Raw genomic sequence first — 20,503 nt, 5'->3', positions numbered from 1 at the left:
GAACTTGATTGATGTGGGGTGAGGGGTTAAACATCAATATGTGTAAGAAAGAAATAAGGAAGGTACCAGGTGGTCGTGATTGTTTTAGAAACAATAGCTAAATCTCCCTTAAATCACACACTTTTTTGCTTGAAAATTGTTTTGAAATTATAAACAGAAACAAATTGCTGATTGGACTATCTGTATTTTAAAATTATGATTTTTTTTTAAATTAAAAATAAAACTTTTAGGATTTATGGTGGTGGTGGTGGTTGAAGTAATTTTTTAAAAATTTCACTACTGTTTTTAAATTACATTTTATTTGCTGTTTGAAAATAAAGGAAGTGTGGAATGTAATGGTATTTGCTGATTTCCCAAATTATTTTTTTAACCTTCGAGTCTTCTCCCATCATTTTTAAGTGCACAGTACAAAAATTTAACCAAAATCAGTATTTAGTAAGTGAAGAAATTCATAAATTTTCAAAATTTCTTCCCATTGTTTTTAACTCATCACCTCCTATAATTCTATTAACTGAAATTTTTTTTTATGAAACTTTGATTTCTAGCATAAAACAGCCTTTGAAACACGCTGGAATCATCAAAATAACATTTCAAAATAACATTTTAAATAGAAATAAGCGAGATATTGGGTGAAAAAATAGCAAACCTCATTTGAATATCAGAGAAATATACCTAGTAGATATAGCAAAAAGGTTAGATATGTGTGAATATTGACAGATAATTACGAAATTTGTAATTTTTAAGTGATCTCATATGAGATCACTGGTAGGTAATGGGTTAAGTGTGTAGTGCAAAAACAATTGGACTGAATTGGAGGAGGGGGATTCGTAAATTTTTCAAAACTTTTTTCATAAAAAAATAATCTATTTTCAAAGGTGTGGTGAAAAGAAATTTGCAAAACTCTCATGAAAATAGGGGAAATCCAACTTATGTGGATGTACTATTCCAAAAGTCTGCCAAGGCATTCTATTGTGAAAATCATCTGGTAAAGACAGAATACTCAGCTAGTGTGTATGATGATACAGTACCATGCAAAAGTCTTCGGCCACTTTAAATTATTGTAAATTTCTACTAATTGCCAACTTATAAGTGGATGTTTTGCATTGCATTTTTTACAGCTGAAACATTGGCTTTGTTGGAGTCATTTCCATCAGACTCTTACCCCCAGACTTCCCTGTTTTTGTCATGTAACAGTTGTTTCACTTTCCTGTAGGCCTTCTGACTAATTCTCTCTTATTAGAAAGCAAAACGACCCACGTTACATGATGAAAACAGTGAAATTTGGGGGTAAGTCTGATGCATTGGGGATACATAAAAAAGTGATGGTTCAAGTAAGTTGGTAAGAAATTGACAGTAACTTGAATAGTGCCAAATACATCCAGTTGCTGAAGGACAATTTGATACCAATCTTGGATGAAGGCAAGATTTTTCAGCATGATGGAGTTCCATGTCACAGATCACATGCAACACAACAGAATTTGGCTGATGAAGGTGTTACCTTATTGAAAGATTGATCAGCTCAGAGCCTTGACTAAAATATCATTGAGAATATGGGACAGAACTAAAGAGAAGGGATCTTCAGAAGAATCTATGCAATCTTGAAGAGTTGTGGAAGCTCAGCCACAGAGAATGGCATCTCATACCTGTGAAGATGGTGAAGGATTTGTAATGCATCTCTTCCCAGGTGCATTGAAGTAATTATTCAAGCTAAGGGAAGCCACACGAAATATTAACAATATTCAGAAACTTCTTGAAATGAACATTATGTAATAAATTTTCATTATAGACATTTTTCTGTTTTAAAACACTGTATTTTGATTGGTTTGTGTGAGCTGGCTGAAAACTTTTGCATGGCCATTTTTGGTGGTCATCTCGCATCTTTCCCTCTCTTTCAGAACCCCTACTACAAAATATAATGATTAGGTATGGAAATGACTCCAACAGGGCCAATATTTCATCGATAAAAAACACAATGCAAAACATGAACTTATAAGTTGGCAATTAGTAGAAATTTACAATAATTTAAAGTAGCCAAAGACTTTTGCACAGTACTGTACATATATATATATATCAGGTCATCCCATAAGTTCTGTCTGATTTTACCTATTTTAAAATTGAATGAAATTTAATAGTATTTTAGAATGTCTGATGGAATTAAAAATTATTTTTATGCATTTGTATACATTTAAACTAATTAAATATTATTTTACAGAATAATAGAATTGAAATTTCTTTGATTAAAACCCTTTCTAACATGGAAGTATCCAAAGAGCATTTGAGGCACATAATGCTTTATGAGTACAAAAAAGGAAACTTTGCAGCTGAAGTGGATCGAACAGGACATCCAGTTGAGTTTGATGATAAGCTCCTTGAGGCATTACTTGAAGAAAATCCTGCCTTATCAGTTGAAGAATTGGCAATAAAGTTTAGTTCAAACCATACAACTGTTCATCGTCATCTTCAACAACTTGGAAATGTTCCTAAACTTGAAAAATTGGTACCTCATGAATTGTCTGAAAGCAACTGCAAATCCTGAGTTGACATCTGCTCTTCTCTCCATTCTCGCGAACTTATTTCACCCTTTTTGGATAGATTTGTGACTGGTGACGAAAAATGGATCTTCTATCAAAATGTTAAACGTCGTAAACAGTGGCTTGGTAAAAAGGAAAAAGCTCAACCACAACTGAGAACGGAACTTCATGGGAAAAAGGTTCTTCTCTCTATCTGGTGGGATTGCAATGGAGTAATTCACTTTGAATTGTTATCACCTAATGCAACAATCAATGCTCAAGTCTACTGTTAGCAATTAGAGCATTTGAACCAAGCTTTGAAGAAAAAAGACCCGCTTTAGTGAATTGAAAAAGAGTGCTGTTTCATCAGGACAATGCGCAACCCCACACTGCAAAGATCACATCACAGAAGATCGAAGAGCTTGGTTGGGAAAAAATTCCTCATCCACCTTATTCTCCTGACCTTGCTCCTTCAGACTACCATTTGTTTCGTAGTTTACAGAATCATTTAGGGGACATAACTTTTGCAAGCCAGGAGGAGGTCGCAACTGACATTTCAGAGTTCTTCGGTTTGAAACCAAAAGAGTTTTACATTGATGGGATTAAAAAGCTTGTAAATAGATGGAAGGAAGTCATAGATAATCAGGGAAAGTACATTGATGATTAAATTTCATTTAAATATAACATTTGATCACTTGTTTTCTTAATTCAAAATTCGGACAAAATTTATGGGATGACCTGATATATATATATATATATATATATATATATATATATATATATATATCAGGGGTTATAATCCAAGCAATGTCCTCATGAAGCTCATCTGCTTGTTCACATTAAACAAATCTATGTATATAGATGTTTTATTTTAGATGAGATATCCATAGCAATTGAAATTTCCAATGAATTCTATTCATAATTCTTCAGACAAGGATTCTGAAGAATTACAGATAGGAGATTATATACATTTTCTTCAACATGTATACTTTTGTGCTTCCTATCCAGTAGTGAAACACATGTAACATGGAATTAAAAGTGTCAAATTTTCCAGTCTTCTGTTTTGATATCTTTTATCTTGTTTCAAATATTAGACTGTGGCCATGCTAGAAAAGTGGATGTAAAATGATGATGATGATGATGGTGGTGGTGGTGGTGGTGACGATGACATGATAATGATGATGACAATGATGACAACAACGATGACGACAATGACAACAATGATGATGACGATGACAACGATGACAATGAGGATGACGACAGTGATAAAGATGATAATGATGATGATGATTATGATGATGATGATGATGACGGCAACAATGATGATGATGATGTTGTTGTTATTGACAAATTTAACTTGCTTTTTTTTTTATCTCAAAGAAAATATATAGGATTGAACTCAAATGCTTCCTTTCCATCTGAACATATGCTGTTGCAAATCTATATCACTGTCTTGATGTCCAGAATTCAGTCTGTCATCCAAAACTTCATCAAATGAACCTTTCCTACAGTTGTCATTATTGCTACAGCCCTTTCTACCACTGCTGTGTTTGTTACTGTTATTGACTTTACAACTGACTCTTCTGTAGTTATTTTTTCTACTTCTTTCCATCGTTATACCTTTGCGTACTTTTCCTTGTACATTTAGCATCTGTCACATTCTTACAGCTATTGTTGATTTCATTGTTGTGCCATTATTGCTTCATCTTTGTAGTTTGTCTTCTAACTGCTACATACATACATACAAACATACATACACACACACTTGAGCACATGCACACACACATACACCACACATATAACATTGTGGCTGTTAGTACATCTGTTTTTATTGCTAGTACAACCTCCGTAATAAAATAAAAAGCAAAAGACTAGGAGAAAGAACTTCTGTTATTTTGCTAATCTCTGTTGTTAGTCTATCTGCTGCACTTGTATTCTCTCTTTTAATTATGTCATGCAGCTATATTGTACAGGTCAAGCTAAGTACTATAAGTAGAAAAACAAATTATTCTCCTTTATCAATTGCAATACTGGTTGACATTTCCTTCACCGGTATCTAAAAGTGAATATATATATAAATAAAAATTATTTTTGGTGTCACTAGTATCCACAAGGCAAATGTTTATCTTCAGATCCTGCAGGGTAAAACAAATGAGAGATAAACCTTCCCTTGCATACGATGTCAGACTGTTGCTGATACCCTTTTTGTTGACGTAATTAAACTCAAAATTGAAGCAAATGAAACACTCATCACTTTTACAGTACTGCCACCATTTAAAATAGTGTTATACAATCTGCAATACATACATTCCTTGAAAAAACTAGTTGGGTTCGACCATTGAGGTTAAGAATCTTGGTGATTGACAAAACAATTCCAATGACAGGATATAAATCACTAATTCTATGACTAATCATAGGGTACATTATTAAATACAGCAATGCATGCTTTCTTCACTCTTATCTCAAAGAAATCCATGCTTCCTTCACTCTATAAAAATCAGTGCCTTTTAAACTCTTATCTCTAAACAAAATAAAAACATAGTGTAGTAAGTATTATACACTGTCTTCTACTGTAGCCTAAAAGTATTTCTAAAAACACAGACTACAAATCTAAAAGGCACAGACTACTGCTTTTTCCAGTTTTTTTTTTTTTGCTCATACTTTGCCTTCTAGATATATAAATATATTAGGCACTTCAATCATATTGCTTCTTACCCAGAGATCAGGATGTACAGTATATACATGATGGTCATTTCATCAATGTTGCTACTAGTTGTAGACTTTCAAGTTTAAATTATCATTCTGATGCCTTATTTCTAGTGAGACAGTTGCAAGAGAAATACCTAGCCAAGGATAAACCTCTGTACCTGGCTTTCGTTGACATGGAGAAAGCCTTTGACAGGGTCCCCCGATCCCTTATCTGGTGGTCAATGAGGAAACTTGGGATAGAAGAATGGCTAGTGAGAGCTGTGCGAGCCATGTACAGAGATGCGGCCAGTAAGGTGAGGGTTGGAAATGAGTACAGCAATGAATTCCGGGTAGAGGTAGGGGTCCACCAAGGTTCCGTCCTCAGCCCCCTATTATTTACCATAGTCCTCCAGGCAATCACAGAGGAGTTCAAGACAGGTTGCCCCTGGGAGCTCCTCTATGCTGATGACCTTGCCCTAATTGCGGAGTCACTATCAGAACTAGAGGAGAAGTTTCAGGTGTGGAAGCAAGGTCTAGAATTGAAGGGCCTTAGAGTCAACCTAGCTAAAACCAAAATCCTAATAAGTAGGAAGGTAGATAAAACACAAACCCCTTCAGGTAGATGGCCCTGCTCAGTATGTAGAAAAGGAGTAGGTAGTAACTCTATAAGATGTACCCGGTGCAAGCTATGGACACATAAGAGGTGCAGCAACATCAAAGGCAGGTTAACTAGCAAGTTAGTTTTTGTTTGTGGCAGATGTTCAGGTGCAATAAAGACTGCAAACAAACAGGAAACAACTTCTATCTCATTCCAGGGTGAAAAACTAGAGGTAGTCGATAGCTTCCGCTATCTGGGCGACCAAGTTAGTAGTGGGGGTGGGTGCGCTGAAAGTGTAGCTGCTAGAATAAGAATAGCCTGGGCAAAGTTTAGAGAGCTCTTACCCCTGCTGGCGACAAAGGGACTCTCACTCAGAGTAAAAGGCAGACTGTATGACGCATGCGTACGAACAACCATGCTACATGGCAGTGAAACATGGGCTGTAACTGCTGAGGACATACGTAAGCTCGCAAGGAATGAAGCCAGTATGCTCCGTTGGATGTGTAATGTCAATGTGAATACCCGTCAGAGTGTAAGTATCTTGAGAGAAAAGCTGAACATTAGAAGCATCAGTTGTGGCGTGCAAGAGAGACGATTGCGCTGGTATGGACATGTGGTGAGAATGGAGGAGGATAGCTGCGTGAAAAAGTGCCACACCCTAACAGTTGAGGGAACCCGTGGAAGAGGTAGGCCCAGGAAGACCTGGGCTGAGGTGGTGAGGCAAGACCTTCGTACATTGGGCCTCACCGAGGCGATGACTACGGACCGAGACCTTTGGAAATGGGCTGTGCGTGAGAAGACCCGGCAAGCCAAGTAAGATCGTTGCCAGTGCCCCTGGACTGGTTCTTGTGCGGGTGGCACATGAGATGCACCATTTTGAGCGTGGCCGTTGCCAGTACCGCCTGACTGGCTCCTGTAGGATTTTCGAGCGAGATCGTTGCCAGTGCCCCTGGACTGGCTTGTGCGGGTGGCACATAAAAGACACCATTTCGAGCGTGGCCGTTTTCGTGCGGGTGACACGTAAAAGCACCCACTACACTCTCTGAGTGGTTGGCGTTAGGAAGGGCATCCAGCTGTAGAAACTCTGCCAAATCAGACTGGAGCCTGGTGTTGCCATCCGGTTTCACCAGTCCTCAGTCAAATCGTCCAACCCATGCTAGCATGGAAAGCGGACGTTAAACGATGATGATGATGATGATGATTCTGTGCCTGTATTAAATTTCCCCCCTTTTTTTAAAATTGTTCAAACAACAAAGAGTTTGGTAATTTGAGACTGTTGTCTGAGTAAAAGTAGTGTTCACACAATTGGTAGAAAATTTCCAACTGGAGTCATGACAATGAAGGCTTTTGCTTGAACCATATATTGAATCCTACCAAAGATGGTAGAATGTGATTTAAGGAAGATTTAGTCAAAAGACTGTGAAAAAATTCTCTCGTTGGCCTGTTTAAGTCATTATAAAATATCTGGAGTTAACAACACTGTATTCTAAAACAGGTATTCTTGAAGCAATAGGGAAGCCCCTATATGGTTACTCACCTGCAAGAAGTAGCAACCAAATCTTCAAGTCACACCTTATCATCTTCAAAAAGAAAGGGAACATTGGATCATGTAATCCTAAATACATTATGTGTAAATAAAAGATGTGATGGTAATGGTTGAACTGTCTTTGGTTATTGGTTTTCTTTACCCTGAGCTAATTAGCAACTAGTGTCTTTATAATTATATTACTATTATAATAGCAATACTATATTCTTATAATATGGTGTAATCAAAATGACAACCATTTGAAAGGGACTTAATTATGTCAGCTTGGGTTGCAAGCATTGTAAAAAATGTAACAAAAGCAAGCATACTGTTAAATAACAGACAAGCATTTGGAAAATATGTATACAACTATCCAAAGATTGTAAATTACAGGACTAAAGCATATCAAATGTAAGTTGCAATTGTTGTGTGCCAATCTGAAGTCCAGATACTGTAAAGACTACTTTCTCTCAGTTAATTTCTGGTTAAAATGTGTCGCATTAGACAATGGATTTATCCCTTGAAGTCTATACCAAATCAAACCCTTAACAGTATGACTGATATCACAGTCCAACAATAAAGAATGCAATATACTTTCTGAAATGAGAACTGGTTTAGCCTACATGGACATACATTTCCATGTACAGAATTACAGAGCAAACATTGTTAGGATGTTACTGTTTAACAATATAACTATTCAGCTACCAAGAGAGTGGTCAACCTCTTGATACTCAACACTATTTTTTATTTGGATCTAAATTGATCAAAGATCTGAGAAAGCCTTTATAACAGACACATTCTATCTCTTGTCCAATGCAAAGTAGATATTGTTCTAGATAACCTTACCTAAAATAATAAAATTCTTTGATAGCTTCCTGAACATAATTTTTACACCTTCATTTTGATAATATAGAGACCAAAATGTCTTCAATATAGAGCCTTTGCTTGTAAATGAAGCATTTTCTGGTTCACCGCTGGATTTTGCTCATTGTCAACTGCCAGTGGTTGTATACATTAACAAAGACAGAAACAAACAAGTATGTGTATACAAAAAGATTTTCTAAACAGATAATTTAATCACAGTAACTTGCTTCTCTGCAAATGTTAAAACCTCTTGTACTTCAGGCACTTCGATGTACATCTGAATATGTTATTTAGAGATACCAAATTGTTAAGAGAGGCTCTTTAAAATACACCATTACTAACCTGACTTTTTTAATCAATCATACAAAGTAGTGGTTAAGAATATTGTGAATCTGCTCAGTTATTTGATGCTTATTCTGAATTTTAATCCCTGTTTTGTATGTATGCCATATCTCTAACAAAACAGTTTTCATGTTGGACATTGAAGGAACAGTCATCTATTCCACATTTTTTGTTTGTTTTCTCAACTTAAGCTGCTTAATTTTTTTATTAAAAGTATATCTATCTACTATTTATCTTTGCTTGCATCTTTTATTCTCCAACATATTACTCCAATGTTGGAAGTATATAATTCCTGTAACTGGAAACTACTTTGATTACATATGGAAGTCCACATCTCTAATGTTGTTTTAGGTCATAAGTTTAGTTCTCCCCATCTTTGTTTGGCAGGTTTTCTTAACTTTTTTAATAATCTTTCTTAGCATCCTTTCTAGCATTTCTGCAAGCTGATGTTCACTGAAATACAAGTTTCCAGTTAACATCTCTCATTTTCAAATCTACTGGCATTTTGTTGTTGTTTATTCTCAGGACCACTCTGAATGATCAGGCTTTTGATGGAGGGCTTTCCAGCTGTGACTATTCCATCATTTTAAGGGTATATCGGGCTACATTATCTGATGTCTCCATTCCTTTTCCCAGACAGTAGGGTGTGATTTGAAGGAGACTTGGTTGCTGTTTCTAGCAGATCAAACAATCATGCAGAAGCTCCTTGCTCTGTTTAATTGTTGCTGTTGAAACAACTGCTGTCACTGCCACTGCAATCAGTATTGGTTGTATTCTTGTTACACCTGTTACTATTTTTGCAAGTGTTACTGTTATGAATGGTATCATTGTTTTGGTTGCCATTGTCATTGATTTTTAGCCCCAGGTCAACCGTACTTGAGCATCCATATTTTTAAGAGTATCTAAGACCACACTGTCCAATGTGTTTTCCCTTTCTTAAAGCAAAAAAGTGTAATTTGAGGAAGATTTTACAGCTACTTCTACTCGGTCAAGTGACCACATAAAGGCTCTCTCATTGACATGTTGGCATTATCATTGTTCCCATTGCAGTTACAATATTTGCAGCAATTGTAACAAACAGTTAAAACTATTGTTAGTGTTGTATTTAGTATTTTATTTTTCTGCTTCTTGAGTAAAGCCACTTTTCTAATGGAACTGGAATTTTATGTGTTTAACTTGTAGCATACACTTGAATGAAATTCCTCTCCTCTCTAGTATATATGCATACATACGAACGTAGTAGATAACAGCTAGCCTTTGGCCACATTTTGGACCCTGTTGTGTCCACTATTCTGATTGGCTGGTATTGGCACAATTTATCTCTTGCTCTAGTGGGCGCCAATATGATGGCTGCTTGTACTTCAAATAGTATAATTTTGGACCCTCATCAGAGTCTGGAAAACTGGGCATGGTTGCTCTCACATCATGAAATAAATCTCTTACCAACTCTGTCTATTTATTCAAAATATCAATTTTCTCAACAAGCATGGTTTTATATATAGATATATATGTGTGTGTGTATACATACATATCTCTCTCTATATATATATAAAAGTGTGTGTGTGTGTGTGTGTGTGGGTGTGGGTGTGTGTGTGTGTGTGTGTGTGTGTGTGTGTGGGTGTGAGTGTGTGGGTGTGTGTGTTTGTTCCTTATGCATTCAAAAACTGAGCTTCTGATTTTGGCATATGAGGTATCAAAAGATTCAGTAATCTTTTGGCTACTAAATAAACTTTATTTTCATTTACATATTTGCATTACAAAAATTCAACATTATAATCTTTCTATAAGTCAACTATCATGAACATTTTATACCACCACCTATGACAATGTCACATTTTCTATACGGGTATGTACCTTAAAAGACATCCATTTCACTATATGTTAGGAGGAAATACAGTCACTCACTTTCTCTCCCACATGCACACGCACACATTCATACAAAAAGGATGTATGTATATGTATTTATGTACGTGTATATGAAAGATAATGTATGTGAATGTGAGAGAGAGAGAGTGAATGAGTGCCATTTACACATACATGCAAAAAATACATACATGACAACATACACCTTCACTCACTCACTCTCTCTCTCACACATGAACAAGCACATACGCATACATACATCTTTCACTTTCTACTCTCACTTCAAAGCAAATGTTACCTTTTCACTTTCTATATATATATATATATATATATATATGTATGAGTGTGTATGTGTGTCTGTGTGTGTATATATATATATACTCTTTACTCCTTTACTTGTTTCAGTCATTTCACTGTGGCCATGCTGGAGCACTGCCTTTAGTCAAGCAAATCGACCCCAGGACTTATTCTCTGTAAGCCAAGTACTTATTCTATATCGGTCTCTTTAGCCGAACTGCTATATATATATATATACACGATGGGTTTCTTTCCATTTCCATCTATTAAATCTATTCACAAGGTTTTGGTCAGCCTGGAACTATAATGGAAGACACTTGCCCAAGATGCCATGCAGTGGGACTAAACCCAAGACTGTGGTTGGGAAGTAAACATCTTATCACACAACAACACCTGTGTATGAAAGTGCTTGTGCCCCTTATATAGTATCATCATCATCATCATCATCATCATTTAACATCCATTTCCCATGCTGGCATGGGTTGGATGGTTTGACAGGAGTTGGTAAGCCAGAGAGTTGCACCAGGCTCTGTCTGCTTTGTCATGGTTTCTATGGTTAGATGTCCTTCCCAATGCTAACCACTCTACAGAGTGTACCCAGTGCTTTTTGTGTGGCACCAGTACCATGAGTTTACAAGACAAGGACCTCTCGGCTGTTGAGGAGATACTTAGTTACCTCATTTGGAAAAGGAAAGAGAGGAAGGTGGGAGGGTGTTAGAGAGATAGATAGCTGGACAGTCAGAGTGAGAGAGAGAAGGCCTTCCTACAGAGCCCAGTGGGTGTAGTAGAAGTAGTACAGAGGGAATAGAGGAGAAATGTTCCACAAGAGTGTGAGGGGAGCTGTTTAGAGATAGCAAGTGATGTTGAGAGGAATTGTACAAAATGTATAAATTGATGATGAGTAAAGCACTGGCATAGTTTCGATTACCTGTTGTTATCCATAGATTTACTGCAGGAACTTTGTACTGGCAGTTGAGGTAACAATATTAATAAAATAGGAGATGGAATGTGTAATGGACTTTATTGGGTACAACACATGTTTCAAACCATTCTGGGTCTCTTCAGGTACATCAATAAAAAGTTTCACTAGAGATTTCTTGAGTCAGTTTACATACCGCTATATAGCCATTAAATTTGAGAATGAGTAAAATCAGAGAAAAATTATTGAAACGCAAATAATTCAAATATGATCGTGGAAAGTATACATTTTAGTTTAGAGAAAATTACATAATCAGCTCTCGCTGTTGTAACTGTTAAGAGAAAGAAAAGGAAGTAGAAGTTGAAAGGAAGATAATACTTAAACAAAAAAATATATGTAATTATTTGTAGGATCCAATAAATTCAAGGTATTTTAATAATTCTTTCTACTATAGGCACAAGGCCTGAAATTTGGTGACAGGGAAAGTCAATTACATTGACCCCAGTACACAACTGGTACTTATTTTATCAACCCTGAAAGGATGAAATGCAAAGCTAACCTTTGTGGAATTTGAACTCAGAGGTATTTTAATAATCCTTTCTACGAAGGCACAACGCCTGAAATTTTGGGGGAGGGGGTTAGTCAGTTACATCAACCCCAGAGCTCAACTGGCCCTTATTTCATTGACCCTGGAAGGATGTAAGGCAAAGTCGACCTCAATGGAATTTGAACTCAGAATGTAAGGACAGACGAAATGCCACTAAGCATTTTTCCTAGCATACTAGTGATTCTGCCAGCTCGCTACCTTAGAGGTACTTTGATAAGAACACCAAGGTAGAGTCACGAATAGCATACCCATGTATCAACAGTGTGTAACAGACACTCATGTACTAGAGTATATATGGATTTGTCCTTCCAGTTACACACCCATCCACAAGTGCAGACCAAATACACTCAGTGTATATGTAAAATCGCATGAGTATACTCAGCATGCAGTCAACAGTCCATTGTAGGCTCAAGATTTGATGCAGGGAAGTTTCCAAGTGTGGTGTAGTATAAATAATAACATAAATGGGCTGAGGTTCACTACACCTGTTTCAGATGTATTTTTTTTATTGATGAACAAATCAATTACATCATATAAAAAAAAAAAGCTTTTCTTCAGGGGAATTAAAATAAATTTTAACATTTAGAATTTTTCACATGGAAAGTATAGAATGCATATTGACTCTCTCATACTGATACTGGTTGAGAGAGTATTACATATAAGTAGATTTCAATTGTTTGACCGACTGAATTTCATGCTCCTGAATTAATCTGTGGAGTGGCTGAACATTCTGCAGGCATGCGTACTCTCCATAAAATTCTCAGACAAAATCAGTGTGACAAGGGCTGTGCATTTTCAAATACAAGTACAATCCACCCTATGGGCTTCTATTCAGTTTCTATCTGCTCGATTTCACTCACAAGGTAGGAGTTGTCTCAAAGCAATGAGGTTTGCCCAAGAAGCTATGCAGTGGAATTGAACCTAGGATCTTGTGGTTGGTAAGTAAACTTTGTAACCATTTGACCATAATGTGCCTACTATGTATGTATGTATGTATGTATGTATGTACGTATGTATGTATGTGTGTATATGTGTACGCATGTGTGTGTAGGCACGTGAATAAAACATTTATTCTACTGGCACTAATAATCTGAATGAAAGCAAGAATATTTTCCATTATTAATAATTTCTTGATTTCATCTGTGTGAGTGTTTTTGTTTTGACTTATAACATGTAGTGTGTTAAGTAGGACTGTATTAAGATGTTAATTTACAGACTAAATCTCATCTTCTGGGATGAACATTTCTAAAAATATCTACATTACATTTCTATCAGTTTACTTCCTAGTTGTCATCGGGTGTCTTATTCACAGATGTGTACTGGATCCAAACTAGATACCTTCCATTTAAGCCAGAAACATTATTGGATAAGAACACTATCGCCTTTTGGGACGATGCACGCAGCCAGAAATAAAGACCTGACAATAGAGATCAAAGGGACCGAAAAATAACGTCAACAAAATTAAAAAAATTAAAAAGTTTTGGTTTTTCTCTCAGAAACGAGGTTTTCATTTCGAAAAATTCTAATCTTTTTAACGACTCGTTTTAGATGTTTAAAAAGTAAAGTACTGAGCCACCCACCCAAATATTCGCGAAAATTGTGCCTCCCCCCTACTTCACTCACCCACACACATTAAGACACAATACAGTTTGCATTATGGTGTTTTTCGGTCTTCATTATGGTGTTGGACATGTTTAAAAGTTTAAATGGTTTTCGTTTTATTAAACATAACTATTTGTCACCTTCTTTTCAATACTCATAGCTATCTCTCCCTACGGTAAAAAAAATTCTGGTTGAAGTCGGTTGATGAGAAATGAAGCTTTAACTCTAAACGTGTGTATGGATTATACTGTTTCTGTATATATGTACACGCACGGTATAGTGTGTGAGTGAATGTTATTTCTACAAACGATATATATATATACATAATACATATACATAGAGAGAGAGAAATCTTTAATTATAAACGGCAGAAAGTTATAAAGTGACTTAAGGGCCGAGAGTTTCGTACATGGCCGTTTGATAAGCGCAATACCCGAAACTGTCGGGCCTTGAGACACTTTTATTACTTTATGTCGATTTAAAATAACAGAAAAGTACACTCATATACTGATTCTATTTATCTTGATATATATATATATATATATATATATATATATATGATCGTTTCTGATTCCATTTTAGAGATATAGTTTTAATGTACATATCATGGAAGTGTTTGCTTTCGCAATATTAAGTTTATTCATCAATTTGTTCGACTTTGACTCGACAATTCAGCATGAAAATCGATTCCCCGTTAGCCTGCATTCAGTGTGAGAATGCCTTGCTGTTTAGTAACTTTATTGTATCACACTAATAAAGCTCAGAAATGATTAACGTCATATCTTCTTCCCACGTTCTTCCCTTATAAAGTTGAGGTCTCATCGCTACGAAAAGAAATCTATAATTATATTCGTGCATAAATGTACACATAAAATACTTTTGTTAAATTTCTTTTTATCAATTTTTCCATTTTCGGTTTGCTGCATTAAAGATCTTTTTCACTCCAAATATTCTACCAAAATATGTGATTACCCATCAATGGCGAAATGTCGCAATGGCTGAGTAAAAACTTATCGGCTTCTCTCAACTGAAGAGACAATGGATTCATATCCCGTAAATATCCTGGACAAAAACAGAATATATTTTGCTTTGCAAGACAGAATGGTTTGAGAAAAAAATAAGAGAAGAAAAGTACGAATGACTCGGTAGTGACGGAGCGAAATATCTCTCTCGAAAATGACATGGGGTGTAAAGGTTAAAAATGAACAAGATCGAATTTTCTCAGACAAGCGAAATCGACAGGTTTAAAAACTTGGAAGGGACAAGATCGATTTCTTTCACACGAGAACGATCAATTTGTTTATTTGATATTTTTGTCACCTGTTGGAGAGAATAGTTCTTTGTTGTCGGTATCCATACACAGTGCGAATAACGTCATCAGATGGCGGGATCGTAACTAGCGAAATCTGATATTTAGGCGACTGCTTTTCTATGCTCTTATAAGGTTAAAATGTTTGTTAAAATCAATAAGAACACACCTTTAAATAAGAGAATAAGTGACAATAATATGTCAACTTAATTAAGTGAACTGCACAAAACAGACAACAAAAATCTATTTCTTATATAAGGTAGATGTTATATAGCTTATAGTGCTTCTGTTTTGAAAAAGTGTTTATGTGAGCACGATGGTCAAACTATTTTGTGTGTAGTTCATTTACTTAAGTACAACAGGTAAAAAAATATATTAAGAAAAAAACCCAGATGATTGTTTGACGTATGAGTACGCCTGCGGATATCTGAAATCGGGAGTGGCAAAAAGAGAAAAAACCCCAAAAAAACCAGATCGCATAACTATAGATTAGTGCCCCGCCCCCAATTTATACTTCCTCATAACTTTCTAAAATATGTTTATTTTTTAATGAAACATTTCCGTGATTATGTTAGTAACATTTTCAACGATATTTTTATAAGTATTATTTATTATATAATTCGTCCACTCGACTTTGTTTCTTCACAACTCTTTCTAAAGTACATATTTTTAAATGACAATTTACAGAAATACCTTTTCAAAAGTACAGATTACTATTATGCTGATAAAATTTATTGGGGGGGGGGGCGTATAATTTGGGATCATTCTTGCTCTTTCCAAACCCCAACTTAAAGGAGAAGTATTTGAAATTCCTTAACAAAATTAATATTATCAACATAATCGTAACCCACACCCTCGAAAACTTACTTAAGCAAAAATTAAAAAAAAATAAAAAATTATATGTTAAAGAGGGTAATGAAGAAATTAAATCGTGGAGTACCAATCTGAAGTTATGCCAACCGGATCCGGTGCATTGGAATCGGTGTGAGTTTATATTTAAAATGATATTCCTAGAACTAGGAAGTAATTAAGGTAAAATAATAAAATGTATTCCATACCCCTATCAAATACACACTTAAAAAGACAAGGAAAAATAGCACTGGGGAAGAATGTCAAGATTTGAGAGGTTATTTCGTTCACAGACCACAGTATATATTTTTAATTAGACGTATGACCTTTCAGTAAGCGACAGATGAAATTGGAGTTTGTGAGGTACGTATTTTTCTCAAAGGCATCAGAGAACGAAAACACTCTAAGCGGGGTGTAGAATAGTTTAGACATACAGTCGGGACAGTCAACATGCCCTCTCAACGCACTAGAAATAAAAGCTAAATTTCCCTCGAATCACAGCCCTCTTAAAAATGTAGAGGAAAAATTATATAATGTAGTTCAAGAAAGCTGTAAAAAATAGTTTTGGAGAGCCTAAAAAGGATTTTGAATACTTGCCCTTCTCATCTCCGAATTGATCATAAAATAATAAGAATAATCTGAAAGTGTTCGTTGAAGCTTGTATCTACCGGAAGAAATACTATTGTTTATTTTCAGAATGATTTCTCCGATGCATTGAATAACTGTAGATGTATTTGCACTTTTAAAAGACAAAAATAAGCGACACTTGACTATTAAATTTTTTTTTTTTTTTTTAAAGTTTTTCTCATACTTTACGTAATAAACTCGAGCCTCCACGAGTTCCGATTCGGAAATCAATACACACGCTCCCCCTCTCCTCACTCTCTCTCTCTCTCTCTCTCTCTCTATGTGTGTGTGTGTGTGTGTACACACACTCACGCACATACAGTTAAATTGCTATTAATAAGATATTTTGTCAACTCCATGTGCTGTAATATCAGCTGATACTCTAATTAATCATCGAGTACAGCAGCGGAGGGTGAATTGACGACACTGTTGTTTATGTTTGTGTATAAATCTCCCACCCTCAATGTAAGGGTGTGTTTGCGTGACTTGGAGGTGCTTTACATATGTATGCATGTATGTATGTGGGAATGTATGTACGTATGTGCGGATGGATGGATAAAGCATGTACAAGTCACATAAATCACATCAAGTTTATTTTCTTCGGATGTGTGTGTGTTTGAGGTTGATGAAATTCAGTGTGTCGAACAGCTGACAATCCTTCGATTTCGTAACTTGCTTGCTAATTGACCTTCCTCAATTAGCATGTAGAATGATCCGGTTGCAGTATTTTTACAGCTGACAGCTATTTTGCAAAGAGAAAAACTCTTGTTTCAAAGAGTAATCTCTGTGAAAGGCCAAGAAATAGTTGCGTGATTTGTTAAGTAGTAAAAACAATTCGACACAGAAAATATACTGTCGGAATGTGCTATTTTCAACGTGATCTTCAGTTGATTATTAAAGAAAGAAATATACTGCCGCATAAACTGTAGATAATTTTTATAGATGCGTGCTTGTTGTGTGTATTGCAAAAGCATAAATTCCTAAATTTATTAAGGAGATGAAAGTGGAGGTACTTCCAAGGAAAAGGAAAATGTTTAGAGAAAAAATTCAGATAACAATAGCGAAGGCGTTGCGGTCCCAGTTCGCAACGCGCTTTGGCTAAAGCGAGTTATTGAGTAATGCAAAGTAATATAGTAGTAGGCAATGATTAAATAAGTTTCTTTCTTCGCGCGCGCGCGCGCACAAACACACACACACACACACATACACAAACACACGTATCAAAATTCATGTGACCCTCAGTGGACAGATGAAAAGGAGTATGTTCAAATTGCCAGCTGTATCTCGACTACATACATACATATATACATCCATCCTTCCATACATACATACATACATACATATATATGTTGGGGTGTGCAGGGCCAGATTAGGACTCAAAAAGGCCCTAAGTACTTCAAAGATTCAGGTGCCTCTACATATGTAATTTAAAATATAAACAATAATAGCCCATAAAATAAATTTCTCAGATCATATAAATCACTTAGAATATTATTTTAATAAGTTTAGAATTATTTCTTTTGTGCCATAAACCATTTTTCATTTCTGTGGTGTCCCCCTTCCCTTGTTGCCCTAAGCACGTGCTTATTTTGCTCAATAGTTTTTCTAGTGCTGGCATGTGCATATATGAATACAAATGTGTATATAGATATGCATTATGTGTTTGTGTATGTGTGTGGCTGTGTGGTAAGAATTTTGCTTCCCAACCACATGGTTCCAGATTCAGTCCCATTCTGTGACATCTTGGGTGTGTGCCTTCTCCTATAGCCTAACGATATATCTTTTTCCTACCATTTGAAGAGACTTTTCCTAATATAACAATTTAAATAATTGCTATTTAATCTTTTTAAGCTTAATTGAAACAGCTGTAAGGGACTATGCTTGAATTTTTATTAAATGCTATATCTCAGTTTTCTTATTTTCTTTTGAATGATTATTAACCATAGTTTATATATAAACCTATTGTTTTGTGAATGTTATTATTCACAACAAATATTAGGTATTGAACCAGTAATTCATTGGATGATACCATTTCTTAACAAGGCTAATTTAACCTCTAATTGAATATATATATATATATATATATATATATATATATATATATATATATATATATATATATATATATGATATAATATAATATAAAGCAATATAATATGTATATGGTCAGATGGTATATTTCTGGTTATTGCATACTGGACAATATAAAAGTATAAAAATATAACTTTTCAAATACTTTTAGAGCGTGCTTTTTTTCTGATTTGTGGACCTCTGACTGATTTTATACATACAAACATACATACACACATAATATTATAAAAGATAATATATATAATACATGTATATATATATTATATATATATACACATAAAGAAACAAAGAGAGAAAATAAAGAATGTGTAGTGCCTAGCGATCTATCATGGTGAATGCTGGACAGAAGGGTCACACAGGAGAGCTAGGAAGAAGGGGAGATAATAAAGAAGCGGTGATCCCAAAACGAGTGACTGGTAGAGCAGAAATGGCATGAGACCAAGGTGTCATTGCCAAGTCGGATGTCTCTAAGGTGTTCTGTGAACTGGTCAGCCAAGCGACGTCCCGTTTGCCCGATGTATAGAGAAGGGCAGAGAGAGCAGGAGATGCAGTAGATGACATTGGTAGAAGTGCAGGTGAAGGAATCGGTGATGTGATAGGGTCGATGATGGGTGCTTGTGAGGAGGGTGGTGTTGGAGAGGTAAAGACAAGTGCAGCAGCATGGGCGGAAGCAGGGGAATGAGCCAGGTTGGGAGGTTGGGTTAGGGAAGAAGCTGTGGACCAAGAGGTCTCGTAGGCTGTGGGCTCGTTTGAAGGAGGGGAAGGGTCTATTAGGGAAGATGTGCGAAGTGGAGGGGTCGGACTGGAGTCGCCGGAAGACTTGGAGAATGGTGCGTTGGAGAGGTAGGGTGGTGGGGTGGTAGTGAGGAGAAACGGGATGCGGGAGATGGAAGGGCGGGTTCGGGGGGAGAGAGCAGATGCACGGTCCACAGAACATGCTCTGGCAAGGGCGGTGTGGATAGTGGTGAGGAGATATCCAGGTAGGATGAAGTGGTGTGCCATGAATTGAGACTGAGTCTCAAAATCATGGTCATCACTACAGAGCCTGCATAGACAGAGGAATTGGGAATAGGGGATGGAGAGCTTGGTATGTTTAGGGTGGGAGGAGGAGAAGTTGAGGTATGAGTGTGAGTCTGTGTGTTTGTAGTGGATGGAGGTGGTGAGAGTGGAGTGATGAATGCTGACTGAAATGTCAAGAAAGGAGACAGAGGTGTCAGAGATAGTGCAGGAGAAGTGGAGGGCAGGATGGAAAGATTTGACAAAAGAGAGGAAGGAGTCTAGATGTTCATGAGAGAGTGAGGTCACACCGATACAGTCGTCAATATAATGGCTGTATAGTTCGGGAGTAGGACAGTGAAACTTGAGAATATTTGGGCCTCATTGTAGCCAACGGACAGGTTCGCATAGTTGGGCCCATTCTCGTTCCTATGGCCACTCCTAAGACTTGCTGGTAGAAATCACCAGAGAATGAGAAGCAGTTGAGTGAGAGGACAAGTTCGGCCAGATGAACAAATGTGGATGTGTCAGATTGGGGGTTGGATTGAAGGTCATGGAAATGTTGGAGTGCACGCAGCCACTTGTGGTGAGGGATCATTGTGTAAAGGCTCTGGATGTCGAGAGTGAAGAGAAGTTTAGAGGGGCCAAGAGGGAAGGAGAAAGAATTGAACATATATGTATGTATGTATGTGAGTATATTATATTAGGTCTGTGTGTGTGTGTTAGCATGTATATATAAACCATAAACAGTAGGAGGTATACATATTTATTTAACCATGTGACATCCTTAGAATTAGGGCTGTTTTGCAAACTTCT

General features: G+C 36.3%; 1 protein-coding gene across 9 annotated transcripts in view; it reads left to right on the top strand.

Annotated features, from left to right (window-relative positions):
* LOC128249080 (histone-lysine N-methyltransferase SETMAR-like) overlaps nucleotides 1–20,503 on the top strand; it is a 172,703-nt gene that overhangs the window by 13,585 nt on the left and 138,615 nt on the right. For 3 of the 9 annotated variants that reach the window (XR_016243660.1, XR_016243663.1, XR_016243661.1), the window contains exon 1: nucleotides 13,019–13,151. The exons of 4 other annotated variants lie outside the window; for them this stretch is intronic. Coding sequence is in view for 1 of the 5 variants with exons in the window: in XM_089359937.1 (XP_089216063.1) it covers nucleotides 2,255–2,536 (282 nt within the window). In the remaining 4 variants the exon portion in view is untranslated. Of the gene's footprint in view, nucleotides 1–2,212; nucleotides 2,668–12,984; nucleotides 13,152–20,503 lie in introns of those variants that run through there. 2 more of the 9 variants (XM_089359937.1, XR_016243659.1) reach the window with 2 other exon arrangements.

This window comes from Octopus bimaculoides, chromosome 11 (assembly GCF_046866305.1).
Source record: "Octopus bimaculoides isolate indiv1 chromosome 11, ASM4686630v1, whole genome shotgun sequence".
In the NCBI taxonomy this organism is placed as follows: domain Eukaryota; kingdom Metazoa; phylum Mollusca; class Cephalopoda; order Octopoda; family Octopodidae; genus Octopus; species Octopus bimaculoides.
Note: the sequence above shows the minus strand (reverse complement) of the source record. Positions and strands in the feature narration are given on the sequence as shown.